This window comes from Camelus ferus, chromosome 11 (genome assembly GCF_009834535.1).
Source record: "Camelus ferus isolate YT-003-E chromosome 11, BCGSAC_Cfer_1.0, whole genome shotgun sequence".
NCBI classification, from domain to species: Eukaryota; Metazoa; Chordata; class Mammalia; order Artiodactyla; family Camelidae; genus Camelus; species Camelus ferus.
In genome coordinates this window covers 23,037,083-23,061,313 of record NC_045706.1, presented here as the reverse complement: position 1 = coordinate 23,061,313, position 24,231 = coordinate 23,037,083, and the positions used below count along the sequence as shown (strand labels likewise).

The following is a 24,231-nucleotide window of genomic DNA, read 5'->3' as shown; positions in this document are numbered from 1 at the left end:
ATGCTGTCTTCTTGATGATGGCTAATGCTTGATGTGTGTATCATACGATGAAGGCTTAACCCCGGCACGGGCACAACTTACTAGAAGCCACTACTTCCTCACTCCCCCCCAACGTTGTTTTCTCCCCATCTGAATGTCACTACTACATTTTTTGCCAACATTTCCTGGCAGGTTAAAAAAAAAAAAAAAAAGATCTTACTCTTGTCCTCTTGATAGCTTTTCTGAATGCGTACACTACAGAGGAGTGCAGTGGGGAGACAGTGTGGGTTAGATTTGGATTCCTGCTTTACCGTTCTTCTTTGTGTGACTTTGAAAGTCGTTTCACACCTTTCTAAGCTTCAGTTTCTTGTCTGTAAAATGGAGATAGTAATGCTTACTTTTTGGAGTCACTGTCAGGTGAACATGAGATCAGTCGTGTAAAATGGTCAGCACAGTGTGTGGGCATGTGATAAATCCTCAGTAAATGTTAGCCATTATTATTATTATTTACTAAAAAAAGCACCACTTGTTCTCTAGTCCTGCTGGTCTGTACAGATCCTATGTAATTTCAGTTTTAAAACATCAAGCAAGTTGGATTTGTCCATTCATTCAGTAAGTACTGAGTACAGTCGGGGTTCAGCACTCATGGGCTGCCTCTACTGGGCCATTTTACATCAAACACTTGATCACCTGAGGATTTTGGTATCAGCCGGGTGTCCTGGAACCAATCCCCCATGGAAGCCGAGGGACAAGGGTATTTACTCTGCAAATAAGATAGACCAGAGCCCTGTCCTCAAGGAACTTGCATTTCTAGTGTGATTTGTGCACTGGCAAATTTCTCTCTGGACGGAAGGACAGGGCAGCAGTTCTGGTCCCTCTTTCCCAGCAGCCTGCTCTTTCCATGTTCTTATTGCCTGATTACTAATAGGTCTTATTAATAATAATAGCTCGAGGTTTCCTAAGCTTTTCCTTAATAATGTATTCTCCTCCTTCGTGTGCAATGTGTTGTTTACATGTGGCACTGTGCATGCATTCTCATCGCCAGACTTCTTTGCATATGTTTTTACAAAAACATTAGGCTGTTCATTTTCCACGGAATAAAATGGAAAGCCTTGTTTTCATGCTCCACCGTGTTTAGTCTCAAAATGGCATTGCCGCTTGGCAGGGTCTATAAAACTAATTTGTAAAACCTACTACATATAACATATCTAGGACTTGGGTAATTTTTATTGCCATAAAAGGTGACTTCCCCAAACAACTAAACAGCAGCATTCTCTCTTGTCTTTGAGTGGCTTGGCTTGAGCATTTTCAGCACATTGTTTGCATCAGCTATTGTCAGTGAGGCTGATGCTTTGCAAAATTGGTCTATGGTGGATATTTGATATCTTGGTCCTGATCAGACTCATCACACCCAAATTTTCTTCTTAAATGTCCTGTTTTTCACTGGTGAAATCCATTCTTAGTTTTAAGGGTAATTGTTTAAGTCCCCTTGAAGAAAATCTTGCATGATATAAGTAACTGGTGAGGTACTCATATCTAATAGCTACAGCAGGATGGTGCCTCGCTGAGAAACGCACCATAGATACTAGTCACTGCAGGGCTGACAACTGAGCTATAATACGTGCCTGTGGTCACCTGTGGTCACCTGTGTTCGCATCTGGAATCACAGCACATTTTGAATGTGGATATTTTTATTTGAGATTTAAACATAGTTAGAACATAGTTTTGAAATTTGAATTTTTACAGGATAACGTGTAGCAGAGTCCTGCTGTTCATCAGGTGCTGTTAGGACCCTGCCAGCTTCCCCTCAGCCCACCGCTTCCGGGGACTTTCCTCGCACAGTGGCGGCCTTTACCCTCAAGCACCTGCGTGTCCCTGTTTGAGAGCTTTCTCCGGCTGTATGCTTCAGAAGCTGCAGTCCCATAGGAGCAACCCACAACCATGAGGGGTGGGAGCTGGTGGATGAATTCCCCAGCTTCCTTGTCCCTTGGGCAATTCTCAGGTGTGTTCTACATAGTCTCTCAAGGGGCCCGATTGCCCAGAGTGCTAACCTGGTCACTGACACACCTTCACTGCCTTTCTCCCTTTCCTGTCTCACTTTCCCACTCCCTCACCATGCTTCTTTGGATCGTGGCCCTCCGAAACTACTCGTATCCAAATCATTGACACGGGCTGCTTTGAGGGGAACCCACGGTGAGACACTATGTGACACGTATTAAATGATGTGGATTCACACTTAACTGATAAGGGTGTAGTAGGCACAAATTGAAGTGGCTGTCCAGCTCACAACACTCATCCCGCTTACCACATATATGCTACCACTTTCCTTTTGAAGAATCGTTCTCCTCCCACAGGGAACTGCCTCCTTTGGCCACAGTTATTGGTTGGGATTGAGCATCTGACTCAAGCCATTAGTAATACTCCACCCCCTGGCAATTGTGATTGGTCCATGGAGAGAAGGTAACCCACGCTGAACTAATCAGAGACCTTTCCTGGGACTTTCCTAACTGGTGCTATGGGATGAGAACCTCCTTCCTCTCAGAGCTAGGAGCTCTGAGCCCAGAGCTCACCTCGGCCATCTCTCTTACCACACAGAGAAGCCTGCTCACAGTGCGGGAGTATAGTACTAATTCTCAGAGGGAGGCCAGACATGAGCCATCTTCATAGGATTTGAATCCCTCAGGCAGTCGATCCTAAACTCACCTCATCCTGCCCCTCGCCAGTTTGGTTAGGTAGGCTTCCCTACACCTCACCAAGTGGGCAGGAGCCAGCGAAGGTCTTCATCACTTATAACCAAAGAGCCCTACTGCAGAGGCTTAACGCTGGGGCAGAGAGCTGGATTGGGAATGAGGATGTGGAGCAGGAGGACCGTCTTGCAGATACTGTGCTTTCCAGTTCCACAATTTGCACTGGATTCTTCTTTACAGTTTCCAGATCTCTCCTGAATTTCTCATCTCTTCACCCAGTATATGCATCTTTTACCGTAGACTAACATATTCATCAAAGTTATTGTAAAGTCCTTGTCTGCTAATTCTGACATCTGGGTTGTGTGAGTCTGTTTCTATTGACCAATTTGTCTCTTGGTTTTGGGTCACATTTTTCTTTTTCTTCACAGATCTAATAATTTTTGTAGAGTGAACATTGTATGTTCTAGAGACTGGACTCTTATCTTCCTCTGATGAGCATTTTCTTGGAATAGATAGGGAAGTTACTGGTGGCTAACATCACTTAATACTTGCTTGTGGGTTTTGTTAGGATCGGTCTGTTTTACCTTTAGTGCTGGGTGAATGCGTTAGTTGTGAAAGGAAAATGAAAATGAGCGGCACTGCCGAGAGAGCTCTCTACGATGGAGCGGGGAGGCCACTGAGGAAGTGCTGCTTATGCACCTCTCAGCCCAGATGTAATCTGAACTTTGAACTTTGACCACTCATTGTCTTGATGAAGGCTTCCAGAACATCTGCCCAGTGTTCCAGAAACTCAAGATACTTATCAGATCCTTACCCTAAAATAACTCATGTCAGCTTATCTACTTACTGGGCCCTAAATAACTTGCACACAACCTATCCCTTGAGGACAGACGTTTCCTTTCTTGCTTCAGGGTCAACCATAATTCTTGCCAGACAATTTTACCAACCTTGTGGCTTTTGCCTTTAGAAGCCCCTGACTCTTTCTCTTCTCTGGAACACTCTTTCATTTTTAACCAAATCAGTGTCTCCTGAACTGCAATTCCTAAGATTCCAAATAAACTCTTTTCTTATTTGCAGCCTTCTGCATTTCTTGGTCAAAATAGTCTTTACTCTTGGAGTGTGACCCTCCCACGGTTTCAACTAAAAGCCTGAGTTGTTTACCAAACCCCTATAAACTTGGTGAGACTTTCAACTCCACTGTCACCCTGTGATGGGCGATGGCTGGAATTTCTACTCAGTCTCTTTCAGCCATCAGCTGTTGTTTCCCTCTTGGATTCCTTGGGGTCTCACCTGGACACGTACAGTCCAAGGGTCAGCCAAGGATCTGAGAAGCTTCCCACTCTGTGACTCTCTCCTTTCCAGAATTTTCACCTCAATTTCCAGGCACTTTAGTTGCAGACTCCTTCTCAGAATCATCAAGCCAATAAGCCTGTGACTTCAGTCCTTCAATGACCTCTACCCTTTGTGAGCCGACTGTGGTTCTCAAAGTGTGGTCCTCGGACCAGTAATCAGCATCACATAGCGAATGGTTAGAAATGCAAAATATGTGGCCCTATCCCAGACCTAATGAATTAAAAACCGGAGGAAGAGCCTAGCTAACTGTATTTTAACAAGCTCTGGTTTGAGAAAGATGGCCTTAGTGGGAAAGCTATATAAACGTGGGTCTCTCCCAGCGTGTTTCCCTTCCTTTACTGCCTGGATGCTCCAGTGCCATCAAATAGGTTTGGGTTTTTTTTTTGTTTTTTTTTTTTTTTTGAGGGGGGCTGTCTAGAATTTATTATTATTATTTTTAGGAGGGATTAGCTTTAAACAACCTACTCTGTCAGATGGAAATTTGGACATTCACTTTTAGTACATATTCCATACTATATACTGTCTGATTCCAACCTCTACCCCTAAGCATATACATTACATCTTTATAACTTGAAAAATACATTTAAAATATTTTAAATTGAGATTTGAATAAAATATTTGTGAAACCCTGGAAGCACCTTATAGTTTTATGGAACACAGCTTGGAAATCTCTAGTTTAAACCATATGATTGACAGTATGGGTCAGGATTAGCTTCAACCATGCATAGGAATATCTCCATGGCAGCTGTCACTATAGCATCAGGCCCATGACAGAGGTGGTAAATGAGCTTGTACAGAGTGAGGAGGAATGCAGTGTGGTATCTTCCTGGTCCCCTTTCCAAGAAATCCCAGAGACGTACCTTGCACTTTGAAAGAGGAAGCCTGCAGGTAATGACCAGAAGAAAATGACCTCTCTGCTAAGAGCAGTCACACTGCCAGCATTCCAACCTGTTTTCAGAAGGAGGCTCTTCTTAACTGCCATGGGTCAGATTCATATCAGCTTTGATTCATCAGGCCTCACAGCTTAACCTTACCTGCTCACATTCCCAAAGGTGCAGAGGTCTTTGTTCCTCAGTGAGAAACAGAGACTTTCCCTCAAGAGGGACTTGACCTCTTTCAACTTCAAAAAGAGGGAATACTTCCCCAGTTTTCTCCCCCAACCAGACCTGTAGAATGGAGAGAGAAAAAAATCACCCAGCATCTCCTTTCTCTGCCTCCAGCCCTAGACAGACACACTGGTGTTTCATCCACTAGGGAACAGGCACTGGGCAGTGCTTTTCCAACTTAAATGTGTATGCAAGTTCCCTGGGATCTTGTTAAAATGTAAATCCTGATTTAGTAGGTGTTACGGGCTGAACTGTGTCCCCTCAAAATCTATACGCCAAAGTCCTAATCCCCAGTACCTCAGAATGTGATTGTACTTGGAGATGCAGTCTTTGAAGAGGTAACTAAGGTAAAATGAGGTCACTGAGGTGGGCTGTAATCTAATCTGAGCGTAAGAAGAGAACACAGACAGACACAGAGGAAAATCCACGTGAAGACACAGGGAGAAGACGGCTGTCTACAAACCAACAGGAGAGACTTGGGAGGAAATCAACCCTGCTGACACTGGGATCTTGGACTTCTGGCCCCCAGAACTGTGAAAAACGAATTCCCATTGTTTAAGCCACCCAGTCCTCGGTACCTTGTTAGGGAAGCCCCAGCAGACTAATATAGTAGGTCTGGGGTGGGAACTGGCGTTTCTGACGTGCTCCTGGATGAAGCTGACACTGCTGGTCCAAGGACCACGCTTTGAGTAGCAAAGAGTGGAGAATCAGGTTCCTTTTTGTCAGCAGCTTCCAAATCACCTAGCAGGTGGGAGAGGAGGACACTTTTCCTCTAACTCTGCCTTCTTTAGGATGGCTAAGGCAACCGTCCTCAGCCTCTTTATATTTGCAGAACTTCTGAAATATGATAAAGGTGGTGGCACCTTTCAGGGGACGAGTCACAGGTCAGCTTGCATAAACGAATGAAGTGGGCTGGATACAACAACAGGATGTAATGGATGCAGTAGGTACCCCGGGGAGCTGAGTCCTCATCTAAAGCAGGCAGATAAGAGCTTAGTGTGGTCAGCTTTTCCAAAATTTCCAGAGAAGCTAGAAATTTGGATTTTTATATTAAATCTGTAGATTTTTAAACTGTGAAATGTTGGCAAGTCTGTCAATTAATTTTTGAAACGTGAGGCCAAGGAGCCCCCTGAGGTCCTGGACGTGTTACTGATCTGTATCTTGTTTTGGGAGTATACACACGTAAAAATCCATCAAGCTGTATGATTAAGATTTGCACAATTTACTACTAGTAAATTATGCCATAATAAAATACCTGCATGGGAATGATGCACATCAACGTCAAGGTGGTTGTTACCTGTGGGAGTGGAGGCAAGGAAGGAATGGGGTTGCCTTTGTCTGTATCTCTAACATTATTTCTTTAAAGAGAGAGAACTGAAGTACACATGGGAAAATGATAACTGCTGCCTCATCCCAGTGGTATCTAGGTTTTCTGCTTTCTTATTATTTTCTGTATGTTTGAAATATTTCATCATTAAACATTTTTTTGGATTGTTTAGGCCCTTTTTTAAAAATTGAAGTATAGTTGATTTACAATGTTGTGTTTGTTTCTGGTGCACAGCACAGTGATTCAGTTATGCGTGTATATATGTATTCTTTTTCATTATGGGTTATTACAAGATACTGAATATACTTCCCTGTGCTATACTGTAGGACCTTGTTGTTTATCTATTTTATACATAGTAGTTTGTATCTGCTAATCCCAAACTCCTGATTTATCTCTCCCCTCACTTTCCCCTTTGGTAACCATAAGTTTGTTTTCTATGTCTGTGAGTCTCTTTCTGTTTTGTAAATAAGTTCATTTATATCATTTTTTTAGATTCCACATATAAGCGATATCGAATGGTATTTGTCTTTCTCTGTCTGACTTCACTTAGTATGATAATCTCTGGGTCCATCCATGTTGCTGAAAATGGCATTATTTCATTCGTTTTATGGCTAAGTAGTATTCCATTGTATGAGTATATACAACACCTTTATCTATTCATCTGTCAATAGACATTTAGGTTGTTTCCATGCCTTGGCCATTGTAAACAGGACTGCTGTGAACATTGGGATACATGAATCTTTTCATATTATAGTTTTCTATGGATATATGCCCAGGAGTGGGATTGCTGGATCATACATCATTAAACGTTTTTAATATTAAAAAAAATAAAACCTCTGAGAATACCAATACTGCATGGGCGAAACCAACCCCCCTGGAGATTACTGAACCATATTCTCTGGTCTCCCTCTGAGACCATATTGCTGTTTAAGAAGGAATGTTTGCTGCCTTGTCCCAGATCTCCTACATGCTGCAGTAAATACCTGCTCCCTCTCTGCCACCAGTATGACACAATGTCACCCCACCCATTCAGCCCAGCATCCCTTATAACCTTTATCACCAGAACTGGTGTTCTCAGTGCAGGCTCCACTGTACCAAAAATCAAATTTATACATCAACCTACATTTGAAGACACTGTGTTGAGTTTACAGTCCAGAGCCACCAGAGAACAGACGTCTCTGATCCCGAAAGCAATGCAGCCTGGTGGTTAAGCTCTTCCACTTACTAGTTGCATACCCTTGGAGAATATAGTCTTGGCTTCAATTTCCTCATCTATAAAGTGGGAATGAGAATAGTAACTACCTATTTTTTTTAAGGCTTTAAACATCTTTGATACATCATGGATTAAGTCTGAGGTAAGGCTACAGCATTAATAAATTGATATCTGACCAGCAAGCCTCAAAGGGAAAATATTTTCAACTCTGATCCAAGTAGTAAATGTGATCAAACTTTGTCATGGATTGGAAAAGAGAACCCCAGAAGCTCCGGGCTGGTTCATGTACTGGCTGCCTTGGATCTCGGGGCTGGGGCACCTGCCCCTCCCCTTGGATGGTGGTGTTGCCAGGGCAGCCCGGCTTGTTGATGTGCAGGATTGCTGTTTGGGGCTGGTTGCTCAAGGTGATCCTCCCAGGAACAGCACCCTGCTGGCAGCTCTGTGACCCAAAAAGGGCTTTAGCAGTGACTAATGAAGCTGTAAAGGATGCATACAGATCCAAGAAAATTCATTCCCTAAAGGAATATGATTTCAACTACTTCTCAGTTGGTGCCTACTTGCCTTTTTAACCACAAGCATTAAGTTTCTCTGTCTGAAATTCCAGTTCTCCTATGCTGTGTTCTCCAGAGGGGCTGTTTTCTCTGGTTAATCACTGAGACACCATGGGAGCCTGGAATGGGGGAGAGGGACCAGTCGCCCCAGCTAGTGCATTTCCTATGTGGGCCTGTCCTTGCATTCCAGGAGCTGCACCCTTTCAGCATTTCTGCTGAATCCAGTTGGGAAGGCCCACAGATTCGCCTTTGCCTTGGTGTCCCCCTCTACACCTGACATGGCGTCTTGCACACAGTTGGCACCCAATCAGTACATGGCCTATCTGTTGAAACATCTATTAAGCACCACTCTGTGCCTACCACAGGGTCTATCACAGAAGTCCAGATGAGCTGTGATGTGGCCAACCTCTGAGAGAACACAGGAACAGCTAGTTAAGTCTAGTTAAGTCTCCAGCCCTGTGGAAACACAACCAGAAGTCGCCTGGGTGTAGGTTCAGAACCCACCCACCTCCCTTTTTTCCTTGTGACTTGGGTCTACAACAAATGGACAGAAACAGCAGGTCACCCCCACTCTCCGGCTCGCCCCAGCAGGCTGTCTGCGTGTGCTGACGGCCCAGCCCCCGACACAGTGCTGACACCAGCACGTCCAAGCCGGCTGCCATTCCCAGGAGCAGCGTTTCTATTTCTTGCCCTCCACTTGGTCAAGGCAAGCTGGGACTGGATGCAAACCAAAGGCACAGGCCGCTTGCTGACTCTTCCTGAGGCGCTGGGCAGGGCTGGGCAGGGCTGGCTGCTGGATAAGTAAGGGTTTTTCAAGCTTCTTCATGTTGGGAGAAGACTCATTGCTCAGGTAGTCTGGGGCCTTCTCCTAAATTAGATCCTCTTTGCTCATGTGCCTGTGGTCTGGTCACCTCCGGCCAGGCAGCACGTATGATGGCTACAGGACAGGGTAATATTTTCATTCACGACAAGGTGGACGCCACTGAGGAAACATTGCAAACTCTTACCACACTGCCCTCCTCCATCCCCTGAGGCACTGATTTCCAGCTGTTTCCGCAGAGACGCAGGACAGGTGGTTTCCCCACATAGCATGCTCCTGTGAGACAGTCATGAGCAATTTCCCTGGACCCAAACTGCGACATTGTACTTTTCTTTCTCACTCATGAGACCATTCTGGAATGCAAGTGGGCGGGGGTGTGTGTGTGTGACCTCGTTTTAAGATTCACCTTGACTTGATTGTAATTGTAGTGCAGTATGAATCTTACTTCCATAACTCAGGTGGATGAGTTATGGAAGTAAGTTTTTTTCTTTATTTCAAGTTAGCTGAGGCTTGGAGCCCTCTTTCTCTGGCCTGGGAAGAAAATAATGTTGGTGGTAGTGGGGTGGGGCAGGCTCTCCCCTTCTCTGCGGATGCGTGCATATCCATCGCATAAAAGGATACATGGTGCCTGGAAAATGATGGGTTCACTCTTCTGAGACCAAGTCTTCCAATGAGATCCCCAGTGTGTCCCCTTTAGAGAAGGAGGCTTGCAGAAGCTTCCATTCCAAGCTTGGGAATCTTGGCTGAAGCTGGGGATAACAGGCCAGGGCTTTAAGTCTGTGAGAGACTGCAGTACCTCTCAGGCACCGGGGGCAGCACATTCTGGTCTGCAATGCCTGAAGCCCACTAATCTCCAATCCCTCCCAGGCTCCAGGCTTCCAGAAAACATAAGCCAGCTTGTCTGCACAAACAACTTCTGGATTTGGCCTCCAAACCAAACCTCCTGGAGGCAAGGCTGGCTTCTTGTTTGGCAGAAGATATAAAAGTCAGGAAAAACAAACCCCACACTAATCGCTCAATACCTTATTCTACCACCAAAGTTATATTAGAATAAACTCATCATTCACCAATTTCAGTACATCAGAAAACTTAGTACTTATCATAAGTTAATGGCGCCACACATCACAGCTTATGTGATATCGCTGTTGTTTTGTCCTAAAGTGGAGCTGAAAAAATGGAAGGATACTCTGTCCTCCCCCTCTGCTTTATTTCCTCCATTCACTGACTGTCCTCAGAACAAAAATTATAAGCCCTTCTCCCTGAGGATGCAATTTCTAGCCAAGAAGTTTATCAGAATGGGTGCTGCCCAATGCCCCAACCAACTGTGCCAAACCCAGTCAGTGATGAAAATGCAAGCATCGCCTTATTGTGATAATGAGGCTGTCGATTAAAGTGGAAGCAGTATTAGGACCATTTCTATTACTAAAACTATCTTCTCCACTTAATTAGCACTTTCTTAAAAACACCCTTAGTTGTTCACATTAATCTGACTGGGGACAGAGTCACTGAACCAGAGCTGAATGGCATCTAGTTTACGAGAGGTCTCAGTCAATAATATGGTGATTGGTTTTGAAAAGATTGCTGCCTTCGTGTATTATATAACATTTGGGCAGGCATGTGTCCAAGCACTTGAAGTAGCAAATTGGGAACACTGAGGTTTGAGTTCTTCAGGATGTTTATTCCAGCTGTGTATTAACTAGGACCTCTGCATCCGGCCTTGGACTGTTTCCGCAGCTGATACCACTGCTAGAACACACGACCCAGGCCTCCCTCAGCCTCTGCTGGAAGCAGTGGCTAACGTCCAGGGCAGATCTGCATCTGTCCAAAGGTCACCCCTAATGAACTGATGCATGACGCCACTCACACTGAAGAAGTATAAATGCAAACAAAACCCTGAAATTGTTTTTACCTATCGGATGGACAGTGATTAAAACTATTGATAATACCAAGCGTGGGTGAGCTTGTGCGCAAACAGTAGATTGATAAACCACTGACAGGAGTAGAAACAGGATCAGTCTTTTCAGTGGATAATTTGTCAATGTCTATTCAAAATTTTAAATGCTCAAGACCTTTCTCCTGGCAGTTGTGTTGCTAAAAATTTACTGTACAAATGTACTCGCAAATGTATGCCAAGAAAAGAAAAATGTACAAGGACGTTTCCTGCAGAATTGGTTGCAACAGCAACAAACCAGAGACCAATTAAATGTTTCTCAATAGTGGTCTAGTTAAAAACATTAAGGGACAAGCTATACAATGAAATTATCTGGCCATTTAAAAGGATGTGGTCAATCTTGCACACTGAAGTGAAAAAAAAAAAAAAATCTCACCCAAACCCCAAGATGTAGATTAAATTAAAAAAGGAGGTGGTGCATTTGAAATGCTGACATATATTTTCCCGGAGGGACAGACAAAATATTGTTATTTTTCTAACAATATACATATAATCTAAAAAAAAAAATACAGAGTACCTGGGCAGTGGTAGGCTATTTTTCCCCTTTCTTTGTACTTTTTGATATTAAAAAAATTTTTTTTCAAAGAACGATACTGTATGTGCATAAAAGCTGAAAGGTATCTATGAGAGATTGTATCTTCCAAAAATGGCCAGAGCAATATTCTCAATCCTCCATGCCCTTCTAAAACAGTGTCACTCCCCATCAGAAGGTGGTTTATTCCCTTCTTCTGGAAACTGGGTGGGACTCTGTGACAGCCCCTACAATAAGAATGCCATGGAAGTGACACCGTGTGGCTTCCAGGGCTCTGCACAAAATGGCCATGCAGCCTCTTTCTAGGGTGTGCTCTTCCTTGGGGTGCCTGCCGTGGGAAACCAGCCACCACGCTGTGAGGAACCCCAGCCTAACCCACAGTTCTGTGGTTTTGAGTATATTTAGGGTCGTGCAAACATCACTATCTAATTCCAGAAAATCTGTCACCCCCAAAAGAAACCCTGTACTGCCCACTCTCCTCTTGCTCCCACTAATCTATTTTTTGTTTTTATGGTTTTGCCTATTCTGTACATTTCATTTAAATGCGATCATACAATATGTGGCCTCCTGTAGCTGACTTTTTTCACTTAGTATACTGTTTTCAAGGTTCGTCCATGCTGGGACACATGTCAGTACTCCATTCCGTTTTACAGCTGAATAATGTTCCATGGTATGAAAATACCACAGCTGTTTATCCATTCCTCAGTAGTTGGACTTTTGGGTAGTTTCTACTTTTTGGTTATTAGGAAAAATAACTGGTGTGTACGTGTCAAGTTTTTGTATGGAAGTATGTTTTCAAATCTCTTAAATTCAAGTACTTTTAAATTACCTATTAATATTAAATGATACATAACACATAAAAATTAAATGATACTGAATAATAACAAATGATACATAATTTAACTAATTCTAGTCATTAAAGCAATTTTCCTAAGGGCAGCAAACCTGTTCCCTCACAGTAATTCAGATGTAATTTGGAACACTGGGTGGACCTAAAGTCATAAAATGGCATGATCTCAAACCCAGGTTTTTCACTTATTTACACAAATCTTTCACCACATTCGTCTGAATTAATGAGACACCACTTTATTGTCTCTATTAAAAAAAAAAAAAAACTAGGGCTATTATGTGGTCTTCAAAATTCCACTTTTTATGTTCCAAAGCAAAACCTATCATTTTAATCTGACATATAAAGAGAGACAGGAATCAATTCGGGAATTGGGGTTTTGATTTAGAATTCTTGTGAACACGGAACCCTGTGCTAGGACTTACCTATTTGGGTTTACCTAATAAAAGTTCAATAAAACTAGGCTTTTAAAAAAAAATCTGGATTAAGTAAAAACTCGCTTATGTGGGAGTGTGGGATCACATTTAGAGCCGCCACCAGTAGACAATTATGCAAATAAAAACTCTATTGCAAGGTTCTTCATCCACAGACACTATTTCTCTACAGGATGGTCCTGCTTCTCTCCCAGAAAAGACAGGCTTCTGCAGGAAGCCTCATTGCGGTCTTTCTGAGTTTGTCTGTATGCTTCATGTACATCGAGTAAGAAAACAATGAGATGCTTCTTTGGGGCAGCTGCTGTAGAGGGCACTTGTAGAGAAGAAACTACGCTAATGAGAAAGTGTGGATGTTTTCTCCAATGGAAAATTACAAGTTTGCTTGGTTTTAATCCTTGGCACCAAGTCTTGGGTTCCTCGTCACTGAACAGGCTTCTTTCCACTTGGCTTTCCCTCGGCCAGTGCTCTGGCACAGTATCACAGGGAGAAATAATTAGAAAGAAGTGTCTTATAAGGATGAGAGGCACTGGTAGTTTACCAGATGGGGATAATCACAGATCTTCAAACAAATCCTTGAGCAGACAAAGCACTATTTGTCTTCTCGCCTGTATTAACTAAATGCAGAGTCCGCAGCTCCTGAAGCATGTGGACGTGGAAGGAGCTGGACAATGTCTGCTCAGTCCCCTCCTCTTCGGGGGAAGCCTTTGGTCGTTCTTCAGGACGTGAACAGTGACCCAGCTGTGGTTAGCCTCGGGGAGTTTTCCAAGAGCTTCCCTCACCTTCTCAGAGCCCTTATGTTGCTGTGGAGGAAAGAGCCTGATGCATTCTTGCTTCCCTCGTGATTTAGGTTATGGGAGTGTGGGGTGGGGAGTGAGAAACGGCTTTCTTATTTCTGTAGAAATCATCCTTGCTAATTGTAAAAGTATCAAAATACAGATACGGAGTTAAAAAAAAGCATCTGACATCTCACCTTTCAGGGGTAACAAGAGTGTCACTTTGGTGAGCAATTCTAGTAATCTCTCTCTGTTTGATGTGCACCATTATTCATGACAATTTCTCAAATATATTTGTGAGCGTGGTGTTCACTGTGTTCAGCCAGAAGCTCACCCTGAGACAAGGATCAGAAAGGAAGCAGTTCACTTGGAAGGTGCAGCAAACAGGAGCGTGGAGTGGGGAAGCTGGGAGAGTCCAGGAGCCAGTTAAGGGTGGTTATCAAGCTGGCTGCTGCTGTGGGTGGATGGAGTGCAATCCCACAGAGAAACTCTGGGAAGCTCTGTAGAACACGTCAGAGGTATCTCACTGGGAGGGCGAGGAAGCAGAAGTATTCATACCCCAGGCCCCACTGGCTAAGGCTGCCCCCGATGGGTGTTTATTCTGAGTACTTCCAGCCTGAGCAGCCCTCCAAGACATTGGAGAAAGTCCCCCAGGAAAGAGAGGACACTAATCAGCAGGTGGAGGGCAGACAGACACACACACAGAGATGGTACTGCTTGGAAGATGTGCCAGGCTCTGTTCTAGGCGCTGGGACACAGCAGGAAACAAAACAGAGAGAGTCCTGCCCTCACGAAGCATTCCTTCTATTGGGGAGGATAATAATAAACAGGGTAAGTAAGAAACATACGAAGTGTGCTCCATGGTGACAAGGAGTGTGGAGGAGAATCAGTACTCTGGAGCTCTGGGGAGGAAGGAGAAGGGGTTGGTTGCAATCAGCAAGAGAGGCACCAGGGCAGGCCTCATGGAGAAGAGGACACTCAAATCAAGACCCAAAGGAGGGGAGGAGGGAGGCCACCATATGGTTATCAGGGTGAAGAACATTCCAGGCAGAGGAAACAGCAGGTGCAAAGGCCCTAAGGCAAGCATGTCCCTGGTATGTGTGAGGAACAGCAGGGCCTGGGAAGCTGAGTGGAGGAGGCGAGAGGAAACAGCAGGAGAGGAGGCCCTTCACAGCAGAGCCCTGTTGGCACTGTGACATCTCAGGCGCCTACCTGGAGCAGATGACAGAATCTGACTCGAGCCATGATGCTGGGCTGAGAATGAACTGAAGAGGGGGGAGGGCGGAGCAGGGAGGAGAGGAGGCACCTGCAGTACTCCAGGTGGGGGCGGTGGAGCAGTGAGACGTGGTTGTGAGCAGGTCGGATGTGGGATGCGAGAGAGAGTCAGCGAGTTTGGCCTGAGCAACTGGGAAACTGGAGCTGCATTTTCATGAATCAGGGAAAATCTCAGAAGGAGCAAGTGCGGGGTCAGGGGTGACTGGGGGCCTGGCTTTAGGCACATTACATTTGTGATCTCTGTTGGACACCTAAGTAGAGGTGTCAGCAGGAAGCTGAGTGTAGGGTCAGGAGCTAGAAGAGGTCCAAACTGGATGTAAACTGGTGAGTTTGTCAGCATATAGATGGTCTGAACCTTGGGACTGGTTGAGATCCCCACGGGAACAAGCTGATAGACGAGAGGTCTGGGACTGAACCCTAGGACCGGGGAGTGGTCAGCTGTAGGTACATCTGTACACACTACATTTACACAGAAGTATATGCAGAAACACAGTTTAGATATATACATACACACAGGTAGTTCTAGATCAATGGTATTATATAAACAGATGTGTAACCCAATTCCCCTTCCCCACTCTAAATCTACTGGGAATAGTCCTCCATGGTGATGATAGCTGTTTGCTCCATTAATTTAATGGCTGCATAGCATTTCACTGGGCACATGTACCATAATTAATTTTTCCCCACAGGTAAATATTTCCCCCATTGTAGAATTCTAAATTACACGGCAGTGGGCATCTTGTGCATTCATCCCCTCCCACCTGAGCGATCATTTTCTTGGGATAATCCCTAGAAGTGGGGTGGTTGTGCGCAGAGATGTGCCCTTTTTATGCTCTGATTCAAGACTCCTTCCTGGCAGCTCAATAATCTGAGGTGCATTCAATACGAACAGCTGCTGCCCTGAAGGAAGAACCACTGGGGTGTCATTGCAGGTAAACTCTGTTCTACAGGGTCCCTTCTGGACACAGGGCGGATCTGGGAAATCGCACTTAGAAACCAGGCAGAGGTTAGGGTCAAGTCAGAAAAGTCCAAGACAGGAAGCAATCCGTTGGCACTAGCTCAAGGCCTGACATACGGAGCTGCAGCCGACTTCTGAGCCTAAGACCACCCCATTTCCACGTGGGGCAGAACCCCTGGCCAGGCCTGCAGGCTCTCCAGCAGAGACACTAAAAGCTTAGCATGTCAAGTGCAAATGCAGCCGCCAAAGGCAAATGTGCCTTTTGTGAAATGACTGTAATTAACTCCAAATCTTTCTCCACACTTTCTTTTTGCTGGCTGGATTTGTCATCTTGCTGTTAGAACAAGCCTATCACATACCTCAAATTTTTTCCCCTTTACTTTGTCATTCCGAGACCCCATCACCTGTCTGGGCACATACCGAGTGTTTGGATGGTGTCAGGACGTCCTGCACGTTCAATGGTAACCTTGAAAATAACATCTACCACTGCCAAGCAGTTGGCTGGCAGCCTCCAAGAACTTCAGAGTATTAGGGGACACTGTATTTAGTCACATGTGTCCTCAAGCACAGGGAAATCTACCGAAACCCCTTTTTGCCAGAAGGAAAATAAAACAACAAATACAGAGCCATGCCTTAGGTTCTGTTTATTCCCAACCATGGGTCAGTCTATAAAGAGAATTCAGCCCAAGACTCTGGACCCATCACTGGTGTTTGACCCACAGGAACTATAGGTCAGCAACACTCATTCAGGGAGAACTAGTCCCTTACACTGGTTCTTAACCATTAAGAGAGGCCCACGAGAAGACAGTCTGACGTTTTAAAAAGTGTCTGGTCCGGTGACCTGTATGCTCTTCAGTTCCCGCAGCACATGGGCCTCTTCCACAGGATGCCCCTTGACCACAACAGAGCCTCCAATCAGTTCAGCCACCAACACTGTTTCTTCCCCTTTTGCTCCGTGAGTGATGCTGGGTCCAGCCAGGAGGTCAACCAGGACGGTTTTCTTGTATGTCATGGCTGAGGTAAGTCATTTCATCTCAGGATATAGCAGGTAGAAGACAGCCTTCAGAATTTATGCCAAATTCCATTCCTCGAGTTACCATAGTTTATCGTTTTTTATGAGCTAACTGCCCCCAGACCTAGAAGCCTCTGCATTACGTGAAAGTCGCAGCCTGGGCGTGAGCACCACCTGGTCCTTCTCCTCCTCGCCAGCTCTGCCCATGCAGCCTGCCGGCCTCTCCTCAGAACGCTGTGTAGTAGTTCTCGGTGGTGCTGATGATGTCACTCTGGTCCTCCAGGAGCTCCAGCACCTGCCGCAGCACAGCTTCACTCAGGCCTGGATTGAGGCTCAGCTGAGCACAGGCCAAGATGTGCAGGAAGTGACAGCCTTTCTCCACATCTGCAGGAAAAAGGAAGTTGGCTAAGCTTGGACACACCTGTCAGACCCTCCTCTCTCTCCTGTCCTCTCCTCTACATGCAAGCCCTTCTCCAACTTTCCTGAGTCAGAACCTGTGGCAAATTAAAGTAGGAGATGCACCAGCCCAGCTTATCGGTGAAAACAAACCAAAACACCTGTTCTCAGTGACGTGGCCCACTGCTCAGAGATGCGGGCCTTCAACCTTCAAGGGTTCCCAGTCAGTAATTTAATGTCCATAACCCAGTGGGTTTTTATTGCTTGATAATCTTTTTTCTCTAATGAAGTTACACGTACAGGCATGTATTCAGTGCTAAACCCTAGCTTCCCAGGTGGGAGCCCTCCTGAGGCTGACAGCAGAGCAGGCTTACAGCAGCCTCCTTATTCCTTCAGTAAATCCAGAATTATGGGACTGTGGTGGTGACGAAGGGGTTCCTTCCTTCAGCTTGTTCTCACTCCTCTTTGCCCGGGCTTCCAAAAAGTCTGCCAGTGATATTTGTGTTCTAGGAACCTCCCAGTTTCCACTAACACCCCATCCGCAGGGCCAGGCCTCTCACCGTTGTATCCCCAGTAAATCAGTGCTCCGAGCAGTCACTGATTGCAGTTTTCAGATGATAAAATGCTTTAGGTTCCTGGAAAGTGCTCAGAGGGGTCGTGGTGTCGGGCAAAGAACGGCTGGGATTTGGTGTATCTTTGTGGCCTTGGGCAAGTCACTGCATCCTTAAGCCTCAGTTTTCTGACCCACAGGGAGTGGGGCTGGGGGGTACCTCTGAGGTCCTTTCCAGCTCTAAGGGTCAGAGAGGATCACAGGCAGGGGTTCTGGGCCAACAAAGACTTTGTGAGTCCTGACCTCTAGTGGCCACATCGACTCATTACTCCCAGCCAGGCTGGGGTTATTGCTGGAAAATCGGCCGCCTCCGCTGTTGTCCACACTTCCAGGCTGCATCTTCAACATTCATTGGATCAAGGTTTCCTGACATGTGTAGCTTTGAGCAAGGAGGAGCGAGTACAGAGAGGCAGATGGAGAGCTAACTCTGGAGTCCAAAGGACCCGAACTCGAGTGCCGGTTCTATGGCTGGGGCAAAGTGGTCTGTGTCTCAGTCTGCATCATCATCTGTAAAATGGGAAGAAAAGCACTACTTCGCCAGTGGTCGTGTGGGTGAAGAGGCTCGTGATGGGTGCTTCTTCCATGGGGAATTACTACGATTCTATCATCACACCCACAGCCTGAGAAGATGCACATAACCTAGTCACTGCTCTTGGGAAGCTTCAACTCATCCCTAGAGGAAGGGTTGATGACGGAAGGTGGAGTGGGCTCCAGTCACACTGGGCCTGCACACAGCAGAGACGGGGCACCAGGAACTTCAGCACCACTCGGCTTTTAATCTTAGTTTTTGTCAAGACCTGAGTGCTCAGGCTTAGGGCTCCAGATGACTTACAGTCATATGTGGTCAGCAATGCTGCCTGGCTTTAAACTGCTTCTTCAGAAAGGCCATTCTGCAGTCTGAGGGTTGTCTGGTAGGGCTGTTCACAAAGTGGCCTTCCAGTCACATGGGGAGAAGGGTTGGTGTTAGTTCTTTAAAAGTTTAGTAGAATTCACCGGTGAAGTCATCAGGTCCAAGGCTTTTCTTTGTTGGGAGATTTTTGATTACTGACTCAATCTCCTTACTAGTTACAGATCTATTCAGATTTTCTCTCTCTTCATGATTCAGTCTTGGTAGGTTTTGTATTTCTAGGTATTTGTCCATTTCATCTGGTTATACAATTTATTGGTGTACAACTGTATTCAGTGCTTTGTTATAATCCCTTTTATTTCTGTAGAATCAGTACTAATGTCCTCATTTTCATTTCTGATTTTAGTAATTTGAGTTTTCTCTCTTCTCTTAGTCTACCTAGCTAAATGTCTGGCAGTTCTGTTGATCTTTCCAGAGAACCGACTTTTGGTTTCATTGATTTTTCTGTATTGTTTTTCTATTCTCTATTTCATTTATCTGTACTCTAATCTTTATTTCCTTCCTTCTGGGAGCTGTGGGTTACTTTGTTCTTCTTTGTCTAGTTCCTTAAATTGTAAAGTTATGTAAGTGTTTTTAACTATAAAGTTCCCCTTTATGCATAGCTTTTGCTGTGTCCCATAAATCTTGGCATGTTGTGTTTTTGTTTTCATTCATCTCTAAGAATTTCTGACTTCCCATGTGATTGCTTCTTTGGTCTGCTGGTTAACAGTGTGTTGTCTGACTTCCACAAACTTGTTAATTTTTCAGTTTTACTGCTGTTACCGACTTCTGTGGTCAGAGAAGATACTTTGTATGATACCTATCTTTTAAAATCTACGAAAACTTAATCAGTGGTCTAACAATGGTCTGTGCTGGAAAAGGTCCCAGGCACACCTTGAAAAGAGTATGTGTGCTATTGTTGGCTAGATTGTTTTGTGTACATCTGTTAGATCTAGTTTATTTATTGTGTTATTTAGGTCTTCTGTTTCCTTACTTATCTTCTGTCTGGTTGTTCTATCCATTATTGAGAGTGGAGTACTGAAGCTTCCAACTATTATTATAGAACTGTTTCTCCTTTCAATTCTGTCAGTTTTTGCTTCATATATTTTAACGGTCTGTTGTTAGGTACATAAGTGTGTCCTTCTTTGTGTCTTGTAAATTTTTTTGACTTAAAAGTCTCTTTTGACTGACATTAGTATAGCTGGCCCCTGCTCTCTCTTGGTTACTATTTGCATAGGATATCTTTTTCTATCCTTTTACTTTAACCCTATTTGTGTCTTTGGATCTAAAGTGTCTTATAGACATCATATAGTTGGGTCATGTTTTTATTTTCTTAATCCATTCTGCCGATCTCTGTCTTTTGAATGGAGAGCTCACTCTATTTCCATTTAACCTAATTACTGATAAGAAGGAGTTACTTCTCTTATTAGCTATTTGTTTTGTACGTGTCTTATAGCTTTTGGTCCCTTAATTCCTGCATTACTGTCTTCTTTTGTGTTTAGTTGAGTTTTTGGTAGTGAAGTGTTTAAATTCCTCTCTCATTTCCTTTTGTGTGTGTTCTAGAGCTATTTTCTTTGTGGTTACGTTTAGCATCCTAAAGTTATAACACTAATTTGAATTCATTCCAATTTAACTTCAATAATGCATAAAACCTTGGCTTCTCCTCTGTAGCTCTGTCCCACCCCTTTCAATTGCTGATGTCACAAAATCACATCTTTATACTTGTGCACCCAAGAACGTAGACCAAGAATTCTTTTAAATGCATTTGTCTCCTAAATCATGAGGAAATCAAAAAGTGGAGTTGCAAACCATTGTTACAATCATATTAGCTTTTATAATTGCCATTGTTTTTCCCTTTGCTGAGAGCTGTATTTCTCCTACGGCTTCGAGTTTTTGCCTAGTGTCCTTTCATTTCATCTGCAGGACTCCCTTGAGTATTTCCTGCAGGGTGGGTCTAGTAGTAACAACCCCGTCAGCTTTTGTTTATCTTGGAAAGCCTTAACTTCTCCCTCACTTCTGAAGAACAGCTTTGCTGGATATAAGATTCTTGGTTTACAGTTTTTCCCACTGCCTTCTGGACTCCATAGTTTCTGATAAAAAATCTGACAATCTTATTGATGGTCCCTTGTATGTGATACATTGCTTTTCTCTTGCTGCCTTCAAGATTATCACTTTGTCTTTCAAAAGTTTGATTATGTGTCTTGGTGTGAGTCTCTTTGAGTTCATGTTAATTGATGTTCATTTAGCTTCTCAGATGTTTATATTCATGTCTTTTATCATTTAGGGATGTTTTCAGCCATTATTTCTTCAAATATTCTCTCTGCCCCTTTCTCTCCTCTCCTTTTGGGACACCCACAGCGCATATGTTGGTCCATCTGATGATGTCCTACAGGTCCCTTAGGTTCTGTTCACTTTGCTCCAGAATCTTGCTGATTCTTTCTTCCGCCTGCTCAAATCTGCCTCTGAATCACTCTAGTAAAACGTTCATTTCAGTTACTTTACTCTCCAGCTCTAGAATTTCTTTTTGGTTTCTAGTTTTTCTATCTCTTTATTGGTATTTTCCATTTTGTTCATCCATCATTTTCTTGAGCATCTTTAAGAAAGCTGTTCTAAAGTCTTTCTGTAATAGATCTGCCATCAGGTCTTTTTCAGGGACAGTTTCTGGTGATTTTTTTCCCCTTTGAATCGGCGATAGCTTCCTGTTTCTTTGTATGTCTTTCTTTTTTAGTTGAAAACTGGGCATTTGAATCTAATAATGTGGTAAGTCTGGAGATCAGATTCTCCCCCTTCCAGATGTTTGCTGTTTTTTGTTATTGTTTTTCTTTTTTTGGTTGCTATAGGCTTTCTCTGTGCCAAGGATCAACCTGAGATGGAAACCTAAGGTCTTCTCAGGTCTCCTTCTGAGCCTGTGCCTTTCCCTGGGCATGTGCGATCCCTGACTGATTTTTCCCATGTATGCAGTTGCTTTTAAATGCCCTAGTCTTTCTTTACTGGCTCCAAAAGGGGTGAAAAGAGACATGAAGGCGGTTGAACAAAAAAAAAAAGGATGCCAGTCTTTTAAATTCCCTGGAAGTCACTTCATCTGTTAGGTGAGGAGCTTGCAACAATGACAACCCACCTCTTTTGTCTGCACCTCTGTGATCAGAAGCAGCAATCAGTGATTAGAACACAAATCCCCGATACGTGGCGATCCTTTCTGCCCACCCTGGCTCTGGTGAGCTCTGTACAAGCTGGTCCAGAAACACATACACAGCTGCCTGCCATGTAGCTAGGAGTGAGGGACAGGCAGCTACTACTAAGATCTTCAAATTGACTGTCCAACCCTTCCTTAAGAAGTTGCAAGACTTTAATAGATTCCAGAGTTCTAAAATAGCTACATCAGATAGAGGCAACTGCTGTCTATGTGGAGAGAAGGATTCCTGGTGCTTCCTACTTGGACATCTTCCTAAGAGTTTGATAAAACACCAACCTATTTCATCCTCATAACAATCCATGATGTAGGTACTGTTATTATCCCTATTTTGCATATAAAGAAATTGAGGCACAGACTTACCCAAGCCACACAGCTACGAAGTGGCAGAGCTGGATTCAAACCCAGGCAAGGTGGCTCCAGAGCCCAGCTCTTCAGAACTATGCCTTGCTGCCCATCTTTAGACAAGCCCAGTATCAGTGCTTTAGGGACCTAAAACAGGCCTGTGTTTATGGTCCTTTCATTACTGTAGATTTACCCTTTGCTGAAATACTCTTAAATGACTAAAGATTTTAAGTTCTCCTACCAATCATACTGTTAAGGAAAGCTCAATGCTCTGAGTATGTATGAAAGGTTAGAAACAAACTAAAGGTCCAGTAGGAATGGTTAAATAAATGGTCAAATATCTACCAACACACATAGTGAAATACTGTGCAGCTATTAAAAAGACAGGTACTTTTATATGTACTGTTGCTAAATGACCCCTAGAAGCCAATGTTAGATTTAAAATACAGGGCATAGAATACTGAGTATCGTACACTAAGCTTTACTTGCGCTTTTTAAAAAGGATAAACTATACAAATATGTTTATAACTGCATATAACATCTCTAGAAGGAACCTAGTAGCAACCACTGCCTTTGGAAAGGGGAACACAGAGCCTGGGGCTCAGTGTTAGGAGGGAGTCTGACTTTTCTCTGTGTAGTTTTGCACTGTTTGAGCTTTTACCCTGTGCATATATTATTCAGAATAACTTCTTAATGTCATAGATATTTCCTATGGAAAGGGGTGGTTGCACCAGACTCTAAGACAGTCCCTACAAGGTTTTTTTTTTTTTTCTTACTGGCATTCTCAGTTACTCATGCTCCATAATTCAGCTCCTGTGAGTTTACTAGTTCCAAGGAATTGGCTTATGGTTTTTAGAGGCTCCTGTTGACAGACTGAGTGACAGAGCCTGTCCACCTTGACACACTCACCAAAGCAGGAGCTGGCCTGTGGATTAGACGTGGATATAAAAGCTGCCACTTTATAGACCCTAGGGTCACCAAGGCTGTTTGGTTCTCTTGAGAAATAGAGTGTGAATTGCTTCCATTTGCTTCACCAGGCCCTAGGATTATTTCAATCCACCCCATTCCTAATACAGATCAAAATAACAATCTGGCCAGATGGCCTGGGACTAGCATGAGTACACGAATGTCATATGGGGACCAGCCTCTCCTCTCATCCCTTTTTGGTTGAGGAATCCCTCATTTCAATTCTCTAAAAAGCTCCTTAAATTGTGGTTAGATAATTTTTCCCTCAACTAAACAATGCTTGTCCTTTTTGTTCTGAATGAAGTGAACAATAGTCAGAAACCCGGCATTAAAATAATAGATTGCTTTCAGTTTATTTTAAGAGCTGTTGTCACACCACTCTGGGAAGTGACCTCATTGGTCCTTAAAGGCTAAATAGGGCTGCATACCATAAACACCAGGGCTGGAGATCTGGTCCAGCTCGACCCGCTGACTCAGCCTGGAATAGGTCCAGGCCCCAGGGACATATGGGCTTAAAGGACTGGAGGTGGACCTCTCCGGAGAGAAAGAAAGCAGGATGAGGAGGCCTGTGCTCATTAACAAGCCTTTCTACTTTTCTTCTAGCATCATTTGTTGACATATGCCAACATTTGTTATTAGCATATGTTTGCAAAAGGTAGACTTTGAAAAGTCACCTTTAAGAGCAATCAGTTTACACAGGATTTAATGATGGACTAATGACTTCTTCTCTTTCTAACTAGTGTGAAAATGCTAATATCTGTTGTCAGACTGTGTACAGTTCAAGTTTCTAACCACTAGGGGTTGACCTAACTCCACTAAAACCAACTTTTTTTAAATTTTCTTTTTACTTTTTTTTAAATGGAGATACTGGGGCTTGAACCCAGGACCTCATGCATGCTAAGCACACACTCTACCACTGAGCTGTACCCACTCATCCCCTCAACTATTTTCTAAACCATTTCTTTTGCAAATTATCAGGTTTCAAGGTGACTGAATTACATTGTTCATAAATTGTAATGT

The 24,231-nt window shown here is 43.9% G+C and overlaps 1 protein-coding gene across 3 annotated transcripts in view; it reads right to left on the bottom strand.

Moving 5' to 3' along the window:
• Positions 1-16,435: 16,435 nt before the first annotated feature.
• STN1 (STN1 subunit of CST complex) overlaps positions 16,436-24,231 on the bottom strand; it is a 35,014-nt gene continuing 27,218 nt past the window's right edge. For all 3 annotated transcript variants that reach the window (XM_032491005.1, XM_014557828.2, XM_006182990.3), the window contains exon 10: positions 16,436-17,202. In XM_032491005.1, the coding sequence (XP_032346896.1) occupies positions 17,045-17,202 (158 nt within the window). In that variant the 3' untranslated portion in view covers positions 16,436-17,044. The remainder of the gene's footprint in view (positions 17,203-24,231) is intronic.